General features: G+C 47.2%; 1 protein-coding gene across 1 annotated transcript in view; it reads left to right on the top strand.

Moving 5' to 3' along the window:
• Positions 1-15,773, top strand: part of LOC142574825 (sodium/iodide cotransporter-like) — an 86,749-nt gene that overhangs the window by 43,683 nt on the left and 27,293 nt on the right. Inside the window, exon 8 of the mRNA XM_075683832.1 lies at positions 3,230-3,370. Coding sequence (XP_075539947.1) covers positions 3,230-3,370 — 141 coding nt within the window. The remainder of the gene's footprint in view (positions 1-3,229; positions 3,371-15,773) is intronic.

The following is a 15,773-nucleotide window of genomic DNA, read 5'->3' as shown; positions in this document are numbered from 1 at the left end:
AAGAATTGTGCCAAATAGCATTGGAACCCGTCCTAATGCAGCTTGCTGCCCCGCGCGCTCTGTCCAGCAGCTGCGCATTATTTATAGCCAAGCGATGTCCCCGCATTTCTATACTCAACAGTGAACTTGAAGTGACAATTAGAGGTGACAAGAGCACGAGTCACTTAGCACCGATTCTCTGTTTCTTGATCAGCGAGAGGAAGCAAGAAAGCTTAAAAAACAGCGCATACTGACCGTCGCAGCGCTCCGTTCGCATTTCTTGGGTATTTTGCCGTAACAATGACCTTAGACACTCCTCTATCTTGACACTACACAACGATAACCACTAACAAGACGACAAAGCGTTACCAAGAAGTTGAACCAATTCCAGTAAATGAGACGACCGTGCCTAAGCGACACTGTGTCCTATACAGGGGCGGTGGCGGTAAATTCAAGATGAGGACAAATTACTTTCTTAGGTTTGACACAAGCCGAGAACCGAGGTACCGGCGGCTATGCAGCGGCCTCTTCATATCCGTTATTATTCGAGCTGAATGTTGTACACAATGTTGTCGCAGCCCTTGTCAACTTCTTTTAAGCAGTGGATGCCCGTCGTCTACTTTGATCGTGCACTTTAGCAAAGACAGTCCACACTAGGGTACTTAACGTTCAGAAGCTAAGAAGCGACCAACCTTACGAGTATGACTGATGGCTTGTGGGCGATACGTTTCACAAGTCGCTGTTGCAGCATCTGCATTCAACAGGCCTCCATACTTACAAGTAATTTCATTCGGACATTAAGCCGTGCGACAATCCGCGTAAATAAAATGGCGCTCTTCGTCCGGAACTCGCCGTTGCTCCAGTAAACCCCAATAAGCAATCAATGAACTCAATTAAATAAATAATATAATATTACGGATGTGTCATACTTGTCTGTACATGTACCTGTGATCACCCTTCTTTTTTCGACAAGCACGACATGCAGTTCTCGTCCTAATGTCATGACTGAATTCACGATTCCCGCAGGATATCCACCTGACTTAGTGTTTGCATTTCGACACAGCGTGTGAGCGCTGTAAAGCATACCCAGAAAAAATTCGTGAGTTGGAAGTCTTAGCAGGAGTCATTTGGCTTATGTCTGCCACCTTAAAGAAATGTCTTAGTACTGCCTACATTCGGCTGAAATTTCCCAGCGGAGTCGCATTTAATTATCCTGACAATTCTGTATGACCCTTCGCACTTTTACAATCCTTGTTTATTTGTGAAGAAAAAAAACACACACACAAATTCGCCTTAGTCTACGCCCCTCGTGACGTACACCTCGCACCACCCAGATAGTAATGCACGCTACTCTGGAAGGCCAGCCTTAGCAGCTACAGCTGCCGCCGGTATTTCCTGAATGGTGTCATAGCCGCCATTTCCCAGGCGTATCTTAGCGGATAGCTGCGCAGACAAAAGTGACTTCGGTTGTTTCTTCAAAACCTAGTCAACAGTGCCAAATGTTACTGAATAATCGGTACTATAAAAGGCGATATTGCAGCGAAATGTGAGCCAAATCAAAGCAGCGAGCAAAAAAAAAAAAGCTTTAAACCTTTAACAACACGAAGGCCCTTCTTCCTAGTATCAACTACTCAGAATTCTTTAACGTACCGCCACCTCTACTTACATAGATCATTCATGTTTTCACCTTCTCGTCATCAGTGCCACAATAAATAATAGGCGCGCGCCCTGTCACCAGTTATCTTCCTAGATAAGGCTTGCTCATCTGTGTCATTACTCTTTTAAACGTGCTGTGATGAAGGCACACTCCGGCAAACGGTTCGTCAACTCAACTGGCTAAAAGCAGTATGACATCGTGAGACGTAGACGGTACAAGCTTTTCGAGAAATGCCTCGGTACTGTTCTTCACTGTGGAATCATCACTTCAAATTACCATGAAAGGCATCGTCTGCAGCTATTGCCACTCAGATATATTAAACTCAGAAGTCAGACACCGATGCCAACGTTCTCATGGTTGACGTTTCAACTCGTGAGCAAGCACTGTACACGCCATAAGGTAAAAGCGATTGAATAGGCCCTCAAGTATGACGCATGACGTAATACAGACAAATGCCACACTCAAGTGGCAAGTTGATCTAATTCTAGTTAACAGTGCATTCGGTATGGCTCGGTTATGGAGTTGTTCTGTGCAAGGACGTGTAGCCATTCTAGGAATCCTGAATACTCACAATGTTTCATAACCGGGTTTGAAAGCACTTGTCTGTAAGTTGTGTCGTTCGTGCTGATGAATAGATGTGCTACCTTTACCGACAGCTATATATGCAGATTTAAAGTATATTGGTCGAAGTTGTGCAATTGTACCTATTGTGCGAAACGCAAATTATTTGAGGAGGCTCTTGCAGCTGACTTCAATGGACAAGCATTAAGTTCGGTTGCCTTACCCCGTTAAAAATTTCCCCGCCATCCACGGCCGTCCGAGAAGTGAAATATTTGACGTGATACGCCCGTTAACTGCTTTCTTTCGAAAACAACGTCGCTGGTACCCTTTCTGAAAAGAATCTCAGGTACAACACCGGTAAACACACCAGACTGCCTTTCTTCAAAAGTCACCACAGTTCGCAGTCAAGAAAGACCATTTTTCCTTACACCCACTTCTGCCCTGTATAGTGCTCAAGGACAGACTTTATATTTGGATTCCTTTTTATTGCGCAATGGTATTCTATGAAAATTAAAGAAAAGCAATTTTTTAGACACTTTGCTGGATGCTACAGACACCAATTCAATATACATGAAAAAATAAATCGCATCCTGATGATTTTTGTCGCAAAAGCCTTTTTTCTTTACCTAGATACACAGATAAAGCCCTAAAAATGTGCGCTTAGTTAACATGTTGAGGCTACATTCTCGATTTTTCTATAGTCACGGTATTCAAAACGCACCTTACGAGTGTATATCATCGTTTTACTCGACACAAATGTAAATATCAAATTAGCTTCAGTTTTCATAAAGTATGACACAAAGAATGGTACTAAATCACTTCCTAGAGTTCATCATGTATCCGGGATGAATACTTCATATAATGGCTTGCGCGATTTTTTATATATTTAAAAGTAATGTGAATTATAAGGTAAAACGGGTCTCACGAGTATGTGAACCAGACGACTACAACGGGAATCGTTCAACACCGTTGTCGTGAGTGGACATTGTTGTTGATGTTAGTAACACTTCGATGGCTCGCCCTGTCTTTCAGGATGAACGTTGACTTCACGAGTGACGAGAACCTGTGGAGCGGCTTAGTGGCAGCCCTGCCCTTCAGCCTCGCGCGCACTGCATTTGATCAGATGGCCGTGCAAAGATTTATGGCGGCCAAGACACTGCGAGATGCGCGGAGGTACGTAACCCCCCCTCATCTCTTAAACTCTCTCCTAAACGGCACTTCACACACCGGTAGCCGAAGCTAGAATTCTCTTTCACATTCTGTTTTTGAGGCACTGGCCCCTTCGCCCTAAAACTGCGCTAGGTAATTTTGTCCATGGTGACGCAATGCGCGCGGACGGCGACTCGTAACCTAACCTGCACTCCATCTCACAAGTCGTTTGCAGCACTGTAGAACCTGCAGGACTCCTTAGCTAATAAGAAGACCGAATGCCCTCGAGATGGGCCCATCGTTGTGGCATCGTCTGCTCCGTGGCTGCCGAGTTCGCGGCATACGAAGTGCGTGCGCAAAGGTGCTAAGGTGTCGCATATCACTCTAACATCTCACGTACGAAGCAAAAATGAATATCTCTAATCCTGTCATCATCAGACAATTAGGCCCGGAACTATGTTTCACCGATCAAGGATATTGCCCGTGTACCCGTCGTACCTTCGGCAGCACTGCTTACGACTTGAAAGATGAAATGCGGTTTATAACTTAGCCATGCAATATCACAGCCTTCTTTGTGTAGCTTTTTGTGGATTAGCGTGTGTGTGTTTTCTGTGCCGCACTGAAAGTTGGTAATTCTGTCGACCGTCTTCCTTGGCCCGTCAGAAGACAACCTCAAGCAAAAGAACCGAGGACCTTGTAAGCGTTGTTGATAGAACGAAAAAGACTCACTTCAGTGTTTGGGACTCCTTAAAAGAATCAGACAGCAAATAGACGAGTTGTGACTTATTCAGCATGAAGGAATCACAATCTTCTAGAGACCCCAGTTTCAGGCGTCCATTGCAAGAGTGCGACAGGAATTGGTTAAAAATGTAGAATGATCAACGCACACTCTAGCCTTGTCGTTTTTCACCATCCCAACCTCTTGTTTTCCACCCCTAGTAAATGTGCGACTTGGAATACTACTGCATCGCATACGGACGACGGCGCAAGAAGGCACGGGAAAGACAGGAACGCCGCGTTAACTTTTAAGAATATGCTGTATTCCGGCTGCCATGTCTAATATTCCCCGCAGGGGCGTCGGCGTCAGCAGGCGTTTGGTGTGTTGCGACACCACGTACCCCAGCACACGAGGGTTGGACCCTCCCGCGTGTAGCCGTGAGAGGCTTAGCCGTGTCTGGGGAAAGGGGGATCCTGGGGGTTGAGCCGATGCTGGGTGTTTGGACCTTTAAGGCCCCCCGGCGGAGGCAACACACCTCTTTGGCCTCGGCTTCACATAGATGGCACCTCCAGACTGGCCCACCTGGAGGAAATCGGCAGTCGCCTTTTCCTGTCTCTCTCACCCTACAACCTTCGTCTTTCCCTTACTTTCCACCTTTCCTGTCTCCTTCTCTCTTCTATTTACTTCCTTTCTTCTTGGCGGCAAGGGTTAACCCTGTGTGGTTATCCAACCTTGGGTACACCATATTCGGTTATAGTGACCGCGTACGACTGGCGTCGTGCAGACTTGTATGCAAGATCTGCCGCGTCCCCTCGTTGGGCTCCGTGGTGGGCGGTCGGCGCTGTTGCCGAATGTATATATTTTTCATGGAAACTTCTTTCCCCTCCCTTGCTGATCGCCCTCAGAAACGAGGGAGCACCCAAGATGTCTTCAAGTTTTTTTGGTCCCCCGCAGGGGCGTCTGCGTCAGCAGGCGTTTGGTGTGTTGCGACACCACGTACCCGAGCACACGAGGGTTGGACCCTCCCGCGTGTAGCCGTGCGCGGCTTAGCCGTGTCCGGGGAAAGGGGGATCCTGGGAGTTCAGCCGATGCCGGGTGTTCGGACCTATAAGGCCCCCCGGAGGAGGCAACACGCCTCTTTGGCCTCTGCTTCACGTAGACGGCACCTCCGGACTGACCCACCCGGGGGAAACCGGTAGTCGCCTTTTCCTGTCTCTCTCTCCCTCCAGCCTTCGACTTTCTCTTACTTTCCACCTTTCCTGTCTCCTTCTCTCTTCTATTTACTTCCTTCTTCTTGGCGGCAAGGGTTAACCCTGTGTGGCTATCCAACCTTGGGTACACCATATTTGGTTATAGTGGCGGCGTACGACTGGCGTCGTGCAGACTTGCATGCAAGCTCTGCCGCGTCCCCCCGTTGGGCTCCGTGGTGGGCGGTCGGCGCTGTTGCCGAATTTTTATATATTTCATGGAAACTTCTTTCCCCAAACTCCCTGATCGCCCTCAGAAACGAGGGCGCACCGAAGATATCTTTCAATTTTTCGGACGACAAGTCCACAACTTTCCCCGATTCCACGTGATTCATTCAGAAAAACCAGACAAACTAGTGCGATCCATTTCACCGTTCCTTGTTTCCAAGACTTTGAGCGAAGTTTTCGGTACAGGATATAAGGTGTCCAGAATGTCAAGTGGTGATCTCCTTTTGGAGCTCCAAGATCAGAAGCAGTATGAGAAGCTGCCGAAACTTGTGTCATTTGGAGAGACCCAAGTAACAGTAACCCCGCACCGTACCATGAACACAAGCCGCGGTGTTGTCTCGGACGATGACTTGCTGGAGCTCACTGAGGATGAACTCTTGGAGGGCTTCAGTGACCAGAATGTAATCAATGTTAAAAGAATTAAGATCAGGCGTGACAGTAAAGAAATCAAGACCAAACACCTTATATTGACTTTCGGCTCAAGTTTTCTGCCCGAGTCTGTAGAGGCCGGGTACATCAAGCTCCGTGTTGGGCCATATGTGCCAAATCCCCTTAGATGTTTCAAATGCCAACGCTTCGGCCACAGTTCGCAGAGCTGCCGAGGCCGTCAAATCTGCGAAGTGCAGTGCCCACGAACATAATTCTGAAGCTTGCAAGAACACTCTCCACTGTGTAAACTGTGAAGGCGAGCACGCCGCGTACTCGCGGTCGTGCCCGTCCTGGAAAAAAGAGAAAGACATAGTCACAATCAAAGTTAAAGAAAACATATCGTACAAAGAGGCACGCAGGCAGGTTGCATACCTGCCAAAGAAAAGCTTTGCCGAAGTGGCGCGTCAGGGGGCAGCGTCGCAACGGCCTCCGGCGGCTGTCCGACCCACAGGCAGTGAGTCGGCAGCTACGCCATCTGCGCCCGCGGCGGTTGCAGCTAGCGCTGCTCCGTCAAATGAGGGATCATCGACCCCGAAGGTTGGCGCAGCCGAGGCTACCCCGGCCTCCCCAGCCCCTTCCTGCACTGGCAACAGCCGGCGCGGCCAAATCCCTCAGGGAGACCCATCGACCTCCGGCCTGGTGGGCGCAGGGGTCTTGCCCTCCAAGGCGGGACCCTCTCTAGTAACTTCTCGCTCGCAAGAGCACGTGTCCGGCGCCTCACACGTGGCAATGGACACTACACCTACCCTCAAGGCGCACCAAGCGCCTAAGGAGCGGCGAGGCTTCCTCGAACGCTTCAGAAAGAGCAAAACCCCGATTACAGGGCCTCGAAAGGGCTCTGTAATCTAAGGCATCACTTCCGTTTCCGTACACACAGCACCAATTTACATTAAATATGGATACACAAATCATACAATGGAACGTCAGAGGTCTCCTTAGAAACCTTGATGATGTACAAGAACTGATCCACCAACACAATCCAAAAGTGCTGTGTTTACAGGAAACACACTTAAAACCACAACACACAAGCTTTCTACGACCGTATGTCACGTTTCGGAAAGATCGCGATGATGCTATCGCATCATCGGGCGGTGTTGCCATTTCTATCCATAAGAGCATTGCATGTCAACTTTTACAGCTACAAACGCCTCTCGAAGCAGTGGCGGTTGGAGCTGTATTCCTAAAGAAACTCATCACCATTAGCTCTCTTTACATACCCCCACATTACAAATTAACGAAGCATGAATTCCAATCCTTTATTGATCAATTGCCAGAACCTTACGTTCTACTTGGCGATTTCAATGCGCACAGCTCCCTGTGGGGCGACTCTCGTATAGATGCGCGAGGTCGACTTGTTGAACAGTTCCTTTTTTCCTCTGGTGCGTGCCTTCTGAATAAGAAGAAACCCACATATTACTGTCTTGCAAACAATACCTTTTCTTCAATTGATCTGAGCATAGTTTCTCCGTCCATACTGCCTGAACTAGAATGGGAAGTTACGAATGATCCTTACGGAAGCGACCACTTTCCCGTACTACTAAGAACACTTAAAGAAAACGAATATCCACCACAGGCTCCTAGGTGGAAGATTGACACAGCAGAGTGGGATAAATTCCGAAACTTAACTAGCATATCATGGGAGGACATGTCCTCGTTAGGAATTGATGCTGCCGTGGAATATTTTACAGCCTTCATAATAGATGCCGCAACTAAATGTATATCACAAGTAAATGGCTTGGCATGCAAACGGCGTGTCCCGTGGTGGAACGAGGACTGTAGGATCGCTCGTAAGAAACAAAACAAAGCGTGGAGGTTGCTACGCGCCTCTCCCACTGCGGAAAATCTGTTTAACTATAAGAAAGTGAAATCGCAAGGCAGGCGAACACGCCGACAGGCTAGAAGAGAGAGTTGGCAGAAGTTTTTATCCGGTATCAATTCGTATACAGATGAGGCCAAAGTTTGGAACAGGGTTAATAGGATAAAAGGGCGACAAACATATTCCCTTCCTTTGGTAAACTCACAAGGTCAAACACTGAAAGATCAGGCAGACTCGCTTGGGGAACACTTTGAGAGCGTGTCGAGTTCAAACCATTATTCGCAATCGTTTTTGAAATACAAACGAATAGAAGAATGTAAGCCAATAATACGAAAATCCAGACAGAATGAACCCTATAACCGGCCTTTCAATATTGCTGAGTTGACAGCTGCCTTGAACACATGCAAAAGCACTGCACCGGGACCTGATAGAGTCATGTATGACATGATCATAAATTTACATACTGACACCAAACTTACACTACTCACACTTTTCAACGCTATTTGGGCTACGGGATACCTCCCATCCACATGGAAAGAAGCGATTGTGGTTCCTGTTCTTAAACAGGGCAAGGACCCTTCCTTGGCGGCAAGTTACCGTCCGATAGCCCTTACAAACTGTATTTGTAAGCTTTTTGAAAAAATGGTTAACCGCAGACTTGTACATTTCCTTGAACTCAGCAATATGCTCGATCCCTTTCAGTGCGGCTTTAGACAAGGGCGGTCCACAACCGATCACCTTGTGCGCATTGAGGGAAACATTCGCGACGCCTTTCTACATAAACAATATTTCCTATCCGTATTCCTCGATATGGAGAAGGCGTACGACACTGCGTGGCGTTATGGAATCTTGAGAGACTTGTCGGGAATTGGCATCCGTGGCAATATGCTCTTCCTAATAGAAAGCTATTTGTCCAACCGTACATTCCGTGTGAAAGTCGGCAATGTATTGTCCCGACGTTTTATACAGGAAACTGGTGTACCCCAAGGAGGTGTACTTAGCTGCACGCTCTTCATCTTAAAAATGAACACGCTTCGTGCTTCATTACCGCCAGCCATTTTTTATTCTGTTTACGTAGACGACATACAGATAGGTTTCAAATCCTGCAACCTTACAGTATGCGAGAGGCAAGTACAACAGGGCTTGAACAAAGTATCCAAATGGGCAGATGAAAATGGATTTAAAGTGAACCCCAACAAAAGTTCTTGTGTGCTTTTCACTAGAAAGAGAGGGCTCATTGCAGAACCCAGTATCGAAATGTATGGTCAGCGAATCCCTGTGAACAAAGAACACAAGTTCTTGGGCAACATACTTGATTCAAAATTAACTTTTATTCCACACATAAAGAATCTCAAGGTGAAATGCTTAAAAACAATGAACTTACTGAAAGTGTTATCCCACACAACATGGGGCAGCGACAGGAAATGTTTAATGAATTTATACAAGAGCCTCATTCGATCTCGGTTGGACTACGGTGCCGTGATCTACCATTCTGCAGCCCCGAGCGCGCTAAAGATGCTAGATCCGGTCCACCATCTAGGAATCCGACTGGCCACTGGAGCTTTCAGAACAAGTCCCATTGAAAGTTTATACGTAGAATCAAATGAGTGGTCACTTCAGCTGCAGAGAGCATACATCAGCCAAACATATTTCCTGAAAGCCCAGTCTAATCCTCAACATCCATGTTTTAATGCCATCAACGATATGACATATGCTACGCTCTTCCATAATCGTCCTTCCGTAAGACAGCCTTTCTCGATGCGTGTGAGGGAGCTTAGTGATGAAATGCATGTCCCACTACTCGAGCTCCGCCTAATGCATCCAGCCAAGCTGCTACCTCCCTGGGATTGGCAGCTCATAGAATGCGATATATCTTTCGTGTAAGTCACAAAGCATGCTCCAGAGATTGAAATACAAATGCATTTCCGGGAACTCCAGTACAAGTACTTCTGCACGGAGTTCTACACAGATGCATCGAAGTCACACGACGGGGTGTCCTACGCAGGCATCGGTCCATCCTTCTCGGAAACCGATGTACTTCATCCGGAAATTAGTATCTTTACGGCTGAGGCCTACGCACTATTGTCAGCTGTGAAGCATATCAGGAAATCAAAACTCCAGAAATCAGTCATATATACGGACTCCCTTAGTGTTGTGAAGGCCTTGATGTCATTCTCTAACCATAAAAATCCGGTAATTAATGAACTCTATTCCGTTCTGTGTAAACCGTATATAGGTAACCAGCATGTCATCATATGCTGGGTGCCAGGTCACAGGGGCATCGAAGGTAATGATCTGGCGGACCAGATGGCCACGTCAGTTGCATCGCATTCTGCTAATTCCACCGCTGCAGTTCCTGTCACAGACCTGAAGCCTTTCTTACGGAGGAAACTACGGAACCACTGGCAGCGCCTATGGGACGCGGAAACAAATAATAAGCTCCACGTGATAAAGCCACAGTTAGGATTCTGGCCCTCTGTAACAAGATCACGCCGAACAGATGTCCTATTCTGTCGCCTCAGAATAGGACACACATTCGGCACCCATAATTTTCTACTCACCGGAAATGACCCTCCCACCTGCGGTAGATGCGAGGAGAGGCTTACCGTCCTCCACGTCCTCCTGGAGTGCTGGAAAGCCGAATCTGAAAGAAAGAAACATTTTCCCTTAGCATACCAGCAGCACATCCCCCTTCACCCATTAATGTTACTCGGCCCAGAACCGCTATTTGACACCAACGCAGTCTTAAGTTATCTGAAAGATGTTGTATTGCATGTTGTTAGTCCCACATGTTCGTAGCGTCTCCTCTCTTCAGAGGATGGCGCTGTGATAATTCTTCTCGTATAGCACGTGCCTCTAGGCCCTTGTGTTTCAAGGGCTCCGGCGAGGCAACAGTGCTCCAGCTATTTTTACCATCTCATATATTTTCAATTCTATGTCATTCTTTTACGATGGATTTTAATGTTCATAGTATTCGTCATTAGACATCGCCATAATTTTATATCACGTAGATTTTATGCACTTTACAGCAACTATTTTTAGGCCACTTTACAGCCAAGTCACATCTCCATAATACATCGTCAACATCACCACTTGTCATGGCGCTCTTTGGCCACACCTGGCCCTTGCGCCATTAAACACCACATATCATCATCATCAAGTTTTTTGGTCGCCAAACCCAGAATTTTCCCCGCTTCCACGTAATTCATTCTGAAAAGCCAAACAAAGTAGTCCGAAACATTTCACCATTCCTAGTTTCAAAGTCCCTGACTGATGTTTTTGGTGCAGGTTACAAGGTGTCGAGGAGGGCAAGCGGCGACCTCCTCTTGGAGCTCCGCGATGTAAAAAAAATATGAGAAACTACCGCAACTAGTCTAATTTGGGGATACCCCCATAACAGTACTCCACACCGTACAATGAACACCACCCGTGGTGTTGTGTCAGATGACGATTTGCTTGAGCTGACTGAGGCAGAGCTCCTGGAGGGCTTCAGCGAACAAAATGTGATAAATGTCAGAAGAATTAAGATGAGGCGGGATGGTAAAGAAATTCAGACGAAGCACCTAATAATTACTTTTGGATCAAGTGTCTTCCCCGAGTCAATCGAGGCTGGGTACATCAAGCTCCGTGTTAGGCCGTACGTGCCAAATCCACTCCGTTGTTTCAAATGCCAGCGCTTCGGCCACAGCTCACAGAGCTGCCGAGGCCGTCAAACTTGTGCTAAATTCAGTGCCCAAGAACACACTACTGAAACTTGTGAGAACGCTCTCCACTGTGTAAACTGTGATGGGGAGCACGCCGCGTACTCGCGGTCGTGCCTTTCCTGGAGAAAATAAAAAGAAATCGTTACAATCAAAGTCAAGGAAAACATAACTTTCAAGGAGGCACGCAGGCGGGTATCATACCTCCCCAAGAAAACCTTTGCCGATGTGGCGCGTCAGGGGGCAGCGTCACAACGGCCTCCGGCGGCTGTCCGACCCACAAGCAGTGCGTCGGCAGTTACACCATCTGCCCCCGCGGCGGTTGCAGCTAGCGCTGCTCCGTCAACCGAGGAGAGCGGACCATCGACCCTGAAGGTGGGCGCAGCCGAGGCTGCCTCAACCCCCCAGGTCCCTTCCAGCGCTGGCAACGACCGGCGCAGCCAAATCCCCCAGGGAGCCCCGTCGACCTCCGGGCTGGTGGGCGCAGGGGTCTTGCCCTCGAAGGCGGGACCCTCGCTGGTAACTTCCCGCTCGCAAGAGCACGTGTCCGGCGTCTCACAAGAGGCAATGGACACAACATCTATCCTCAAGGCGCACCAAGCGCCTAAGGAGCGGCGAGGCTCCCTCGAACGCTCCAGAAAGGGCAGAACTCCCGTTACAGGGCCTCGAAAGGGCCCGGTAATTTAATCTCTGTAATTTACATAATCACTACTTCTGTCTCTGTACACACAGCACCTATTGACCTCCAATATGGATACACAAATCATACAATGGAACGTCAGAGGTCTTCTTAGGGACCTTGATGATGTGCAGGAACTCATCCACCAACACAATCCAAAAGTGCTGTGTCTACAGGGAACACACTTAAAATCCAAACACACAAACTTTCTCCGACAGTACATAACTTTTCGCAAAGATCGCGATGATGCTGTCGCATCATCAGGCGGTGTTGCCATTTTGATTCATAAAAGTATTTCCTGTCAGCTTTTACAGCTACAAACGCCCCTTGAAGCAGTGGCGGTTCGAGCGGTTCTTCTTAATAAACTCGTCACCATTTGCTCGCTTTACGTACCCCACACTACAAATTAAACAAGCATGAATTTCAGTCATTTATAGACGAATTGCCAGAACCTTATGTTGTTCTTGGCGATTTCAATGCGCACAGCTCCCCGTGGGGCGACACTCGTACAGACGCGCGAGGTCGTCTTGTTCAACAGTTCCTTTTTTCTTCAGGTGCGTGCTTGCTGAATAAGAAGGAATCCACGTATTACTCCCTAGCAAACAGAGCCTTTTCTTCAATAGATCTTAGCATAGTTTCCCCGTCCATACCGCTCGAACTTGAATGGGAAGTTACGAACAATCCTTACGGGAGCGATCACTTCCCTATACTGATAAGAACATCTAAAGAAAACGAATATCCTCCACAAGCTCCTAGGTGGAAGATAGACACAGCCGATTGGGAGAAATTTCGAAATCTCACTAACATCTCATGGGCCGACATGTCTTCTTTAGAAATTGATGCTGCTGTGGAGTATCTTACATCATTCATAATAGATGCCGCATCAAAATGCATATTCGAAGTGAGTGGTCTGGCATGCAAACGACGTGTACCGTGGTGGAATAGCGAATGTAGGATCGCCCGTAAGAAGCAGAACAAGGCGTGGGGGTTGCTACGTGCTTCTCCCACTGCAAAGAATCTTATGAACTTTAAAAAAGTAAAGTCCCAAGGCAGGCGAATCCGCCGACAAGCCAAGAGAGAAAGTTGGCACAGGTTTTTATCGAGTATTAACTCGTTCAGAGATGAGGCCGAAGCCTGGAACAGGGTTAATAGGATTAGAGGGCGGCAAATATATCCACTCCCTTTGGTAAACACACAGGGTGATACACTGCAAGACCAGGCAGACTCACTTGGGGAGTATTTTGAGAGCGTGTAATGTTCAACAAATTATTCACAATCCTTTCTCAAATACAAACAAATGGAAGAATGCAAGCCACTCATCGGAAAATCTCGCCAGAATGAACCGTACAACTGTCCTTTTAGTGCTGCCGAGTTGAGAGCTGCTTTGAGCGCATGCAAGAGCTCTGCGCCGGGATCTGATAGAATCATGTATGAAATGCTCAAAAACTTACACAATGACACGCAAGTTACACTACTCACACTTTTCAACACTATCTGGGATGCAGGGTACCTTCCAACCGCATGGAAGGAAGCCATTGTGGTCCCTGTTTTGAAACAAGGCAAAGACCCTTCTCAGTGGCAAGCTACCGCCCGATAGCCCTCACAAGTTGCATTTGTAATGTGTTTGAAAAAATGATAAATCGGCGACTCATTCATTTCCTTGAACAGAGCAAAATGCTTGATCCTTATCAGTGCGGCTTCCGAGAAGGGCGCTCCACAACTGACCACCTTGTACGTGTAGAAGCAAATATCCGGGACGCATTTGTACACAAGCAGTTTTTCTTATCCATATTCCTCGACATGGAGAAGGCCTATGACACAACGTGGCGCTACGGCATCTTGAGAGACTCGTCAGAAATGGGCATTCATGGCAATATGCTAAACATAATAAAAAGCTACTTGTCCAATCGTACATTCCGGATAAAAGTCGGCAATGTACTGTCACGTCCTTTCATACAAGAAACTGGTGTACCCCAGGGAGGCGTGCTTAGCTGCATGCTCTTTATCGTGAAGATGAACACGCTTCGTGCTTCATTACCGCCTGCCATTTTCTATTCTGTCTATGTGGACGACATTCAAATAGCTGTTTAGTCCTGTAACCTCGCAGTGTGCGAGTGACAGGTACAGCATGGCTTGAACAAAGTATCAAAATGGGCAGAGAAAAATGGATTTAAAATCAATCCTAACAAAAGTTCTGTTGTTCTTTTTACACGAAAGAGAGGCCTGATCCCGGATCCTTGCTTAGAACTGTGTGGACACCAAATACCTGTAAACAAAGAGCACAAATTTCTAGGTATTATACTTGACGATAGACTCACTTTCATTCCACACATTAAATATCTGAAAGAAAAATGTATAAAAACAATGAACCTAATGAAACTTCTAAGACTACGTGGGGTAGTGACAGAAAGTGTCTAATGAATATCTACAAGAGCCTAATTCGGTCACGATTGGATTATGGTGCCGTAGTGTACAACTCTGCCGCCCCGAGCGCGCTAAGGATGCTGGATCCTGTCCACCATCTGGGCATCCGCTTAGCAACTGGCGCTTTCAGAACAAGCCCGATCGAAAGCTTATATGCCGAATCGAATGAGTGGCCGCTCCACTTGCAGAGATCATACATCAGCTTTACGTATTTCCTTAAAGTGCACTCAAATCCTGAACATCCATGTTTCAATACTGTCACTGATACGACGTGTGCTACAATTTTCCGAAACCGTCCGTCTATAAGCCAGCCTTTCACGCTGAGTGTGAAGGAGCTTAGCGATGATATGCATGTCCCTCTCCTGGAGCACCGCTTAATGCGCCCAACCAAGCTATTACCTCCTTGGGACTGGCAGGTCACAGACTGTGACGTATCTTTTCTAAAAGTTTCAAATCATGCTCCAGAGGTAGAAATTCGAATGCATTTCCTAGAACTTCAGTACAAGCACTCATGCACAGAGTTCTACACAGACGCTTCCAAGTCAGATGCCGAAGTATCCTATGCAGCCGTCGGTCCTTCCTTTTCGGAATCCGATGTACTACATCCTGAAACAAGTATATTTACGGCAGAGGCCTACGCTGTATGGTCGGCTGTAAAGCATATAAAGAAATCAAAACTCCAAAAAGCCGTTATATATACTGACTCTCTAAGTGTGGTGAAAGCCTTAATGTCACCCTACAAACATAAAAATCCTGTACTTACTGAGGTCTATTCCGACATGTGCAAAGCTTATCTATCTAACCAGCAAATCATCATATGCTGGGTACCCGGCCACAGGGGAATCGAAGGTAACGTTTTGGCAGACCAGATGGCTACGTCAATTGCACTCCGTGCTGTTAATAATACTGCTTTGGTGCCTCTGACAGATCTGAAACCTTACATACGAAAGAAACTGCTAAGCCACTGGCAACGCATGTGGGACGCAGAAATAAATAATAAACTGCACGTTATAAAGCCACAGTTAGGTTCTTGGCCCTCCCCAACAAAATCTCGGGGAACAGATGTCCTACTCTGTCGCCTCAGAATAGGACACACATTTGGCACCCATAATTATCTGCTTACCGGAAGTGAACCCCCAATCTGTGGTAGATGCGGCGAGAGGCTTACCGTCCTCCACGTGCTCC

This window comes from Dermacentor variabilis, chromosome 3 (assembly GCF_050947875.1).
Source record: "Dermacentor variabilis isolate Ectoservices chromosome 3, ASM5094787v1, whole genome shotgun sequence".
NCBI classification, from domain to species: domain Eukaryota; kingdom Metazoa; phylum Arthropoda; class Arachnida; order Ixodida; family Ixodidae; genus Dermacentor; species Dermacentor variabilis.
The sequence above is the reverse complement of the archived record's forward strand: the minus strand, read 5'-3'. Positions and strand labels throughout refer to the sequence as shown.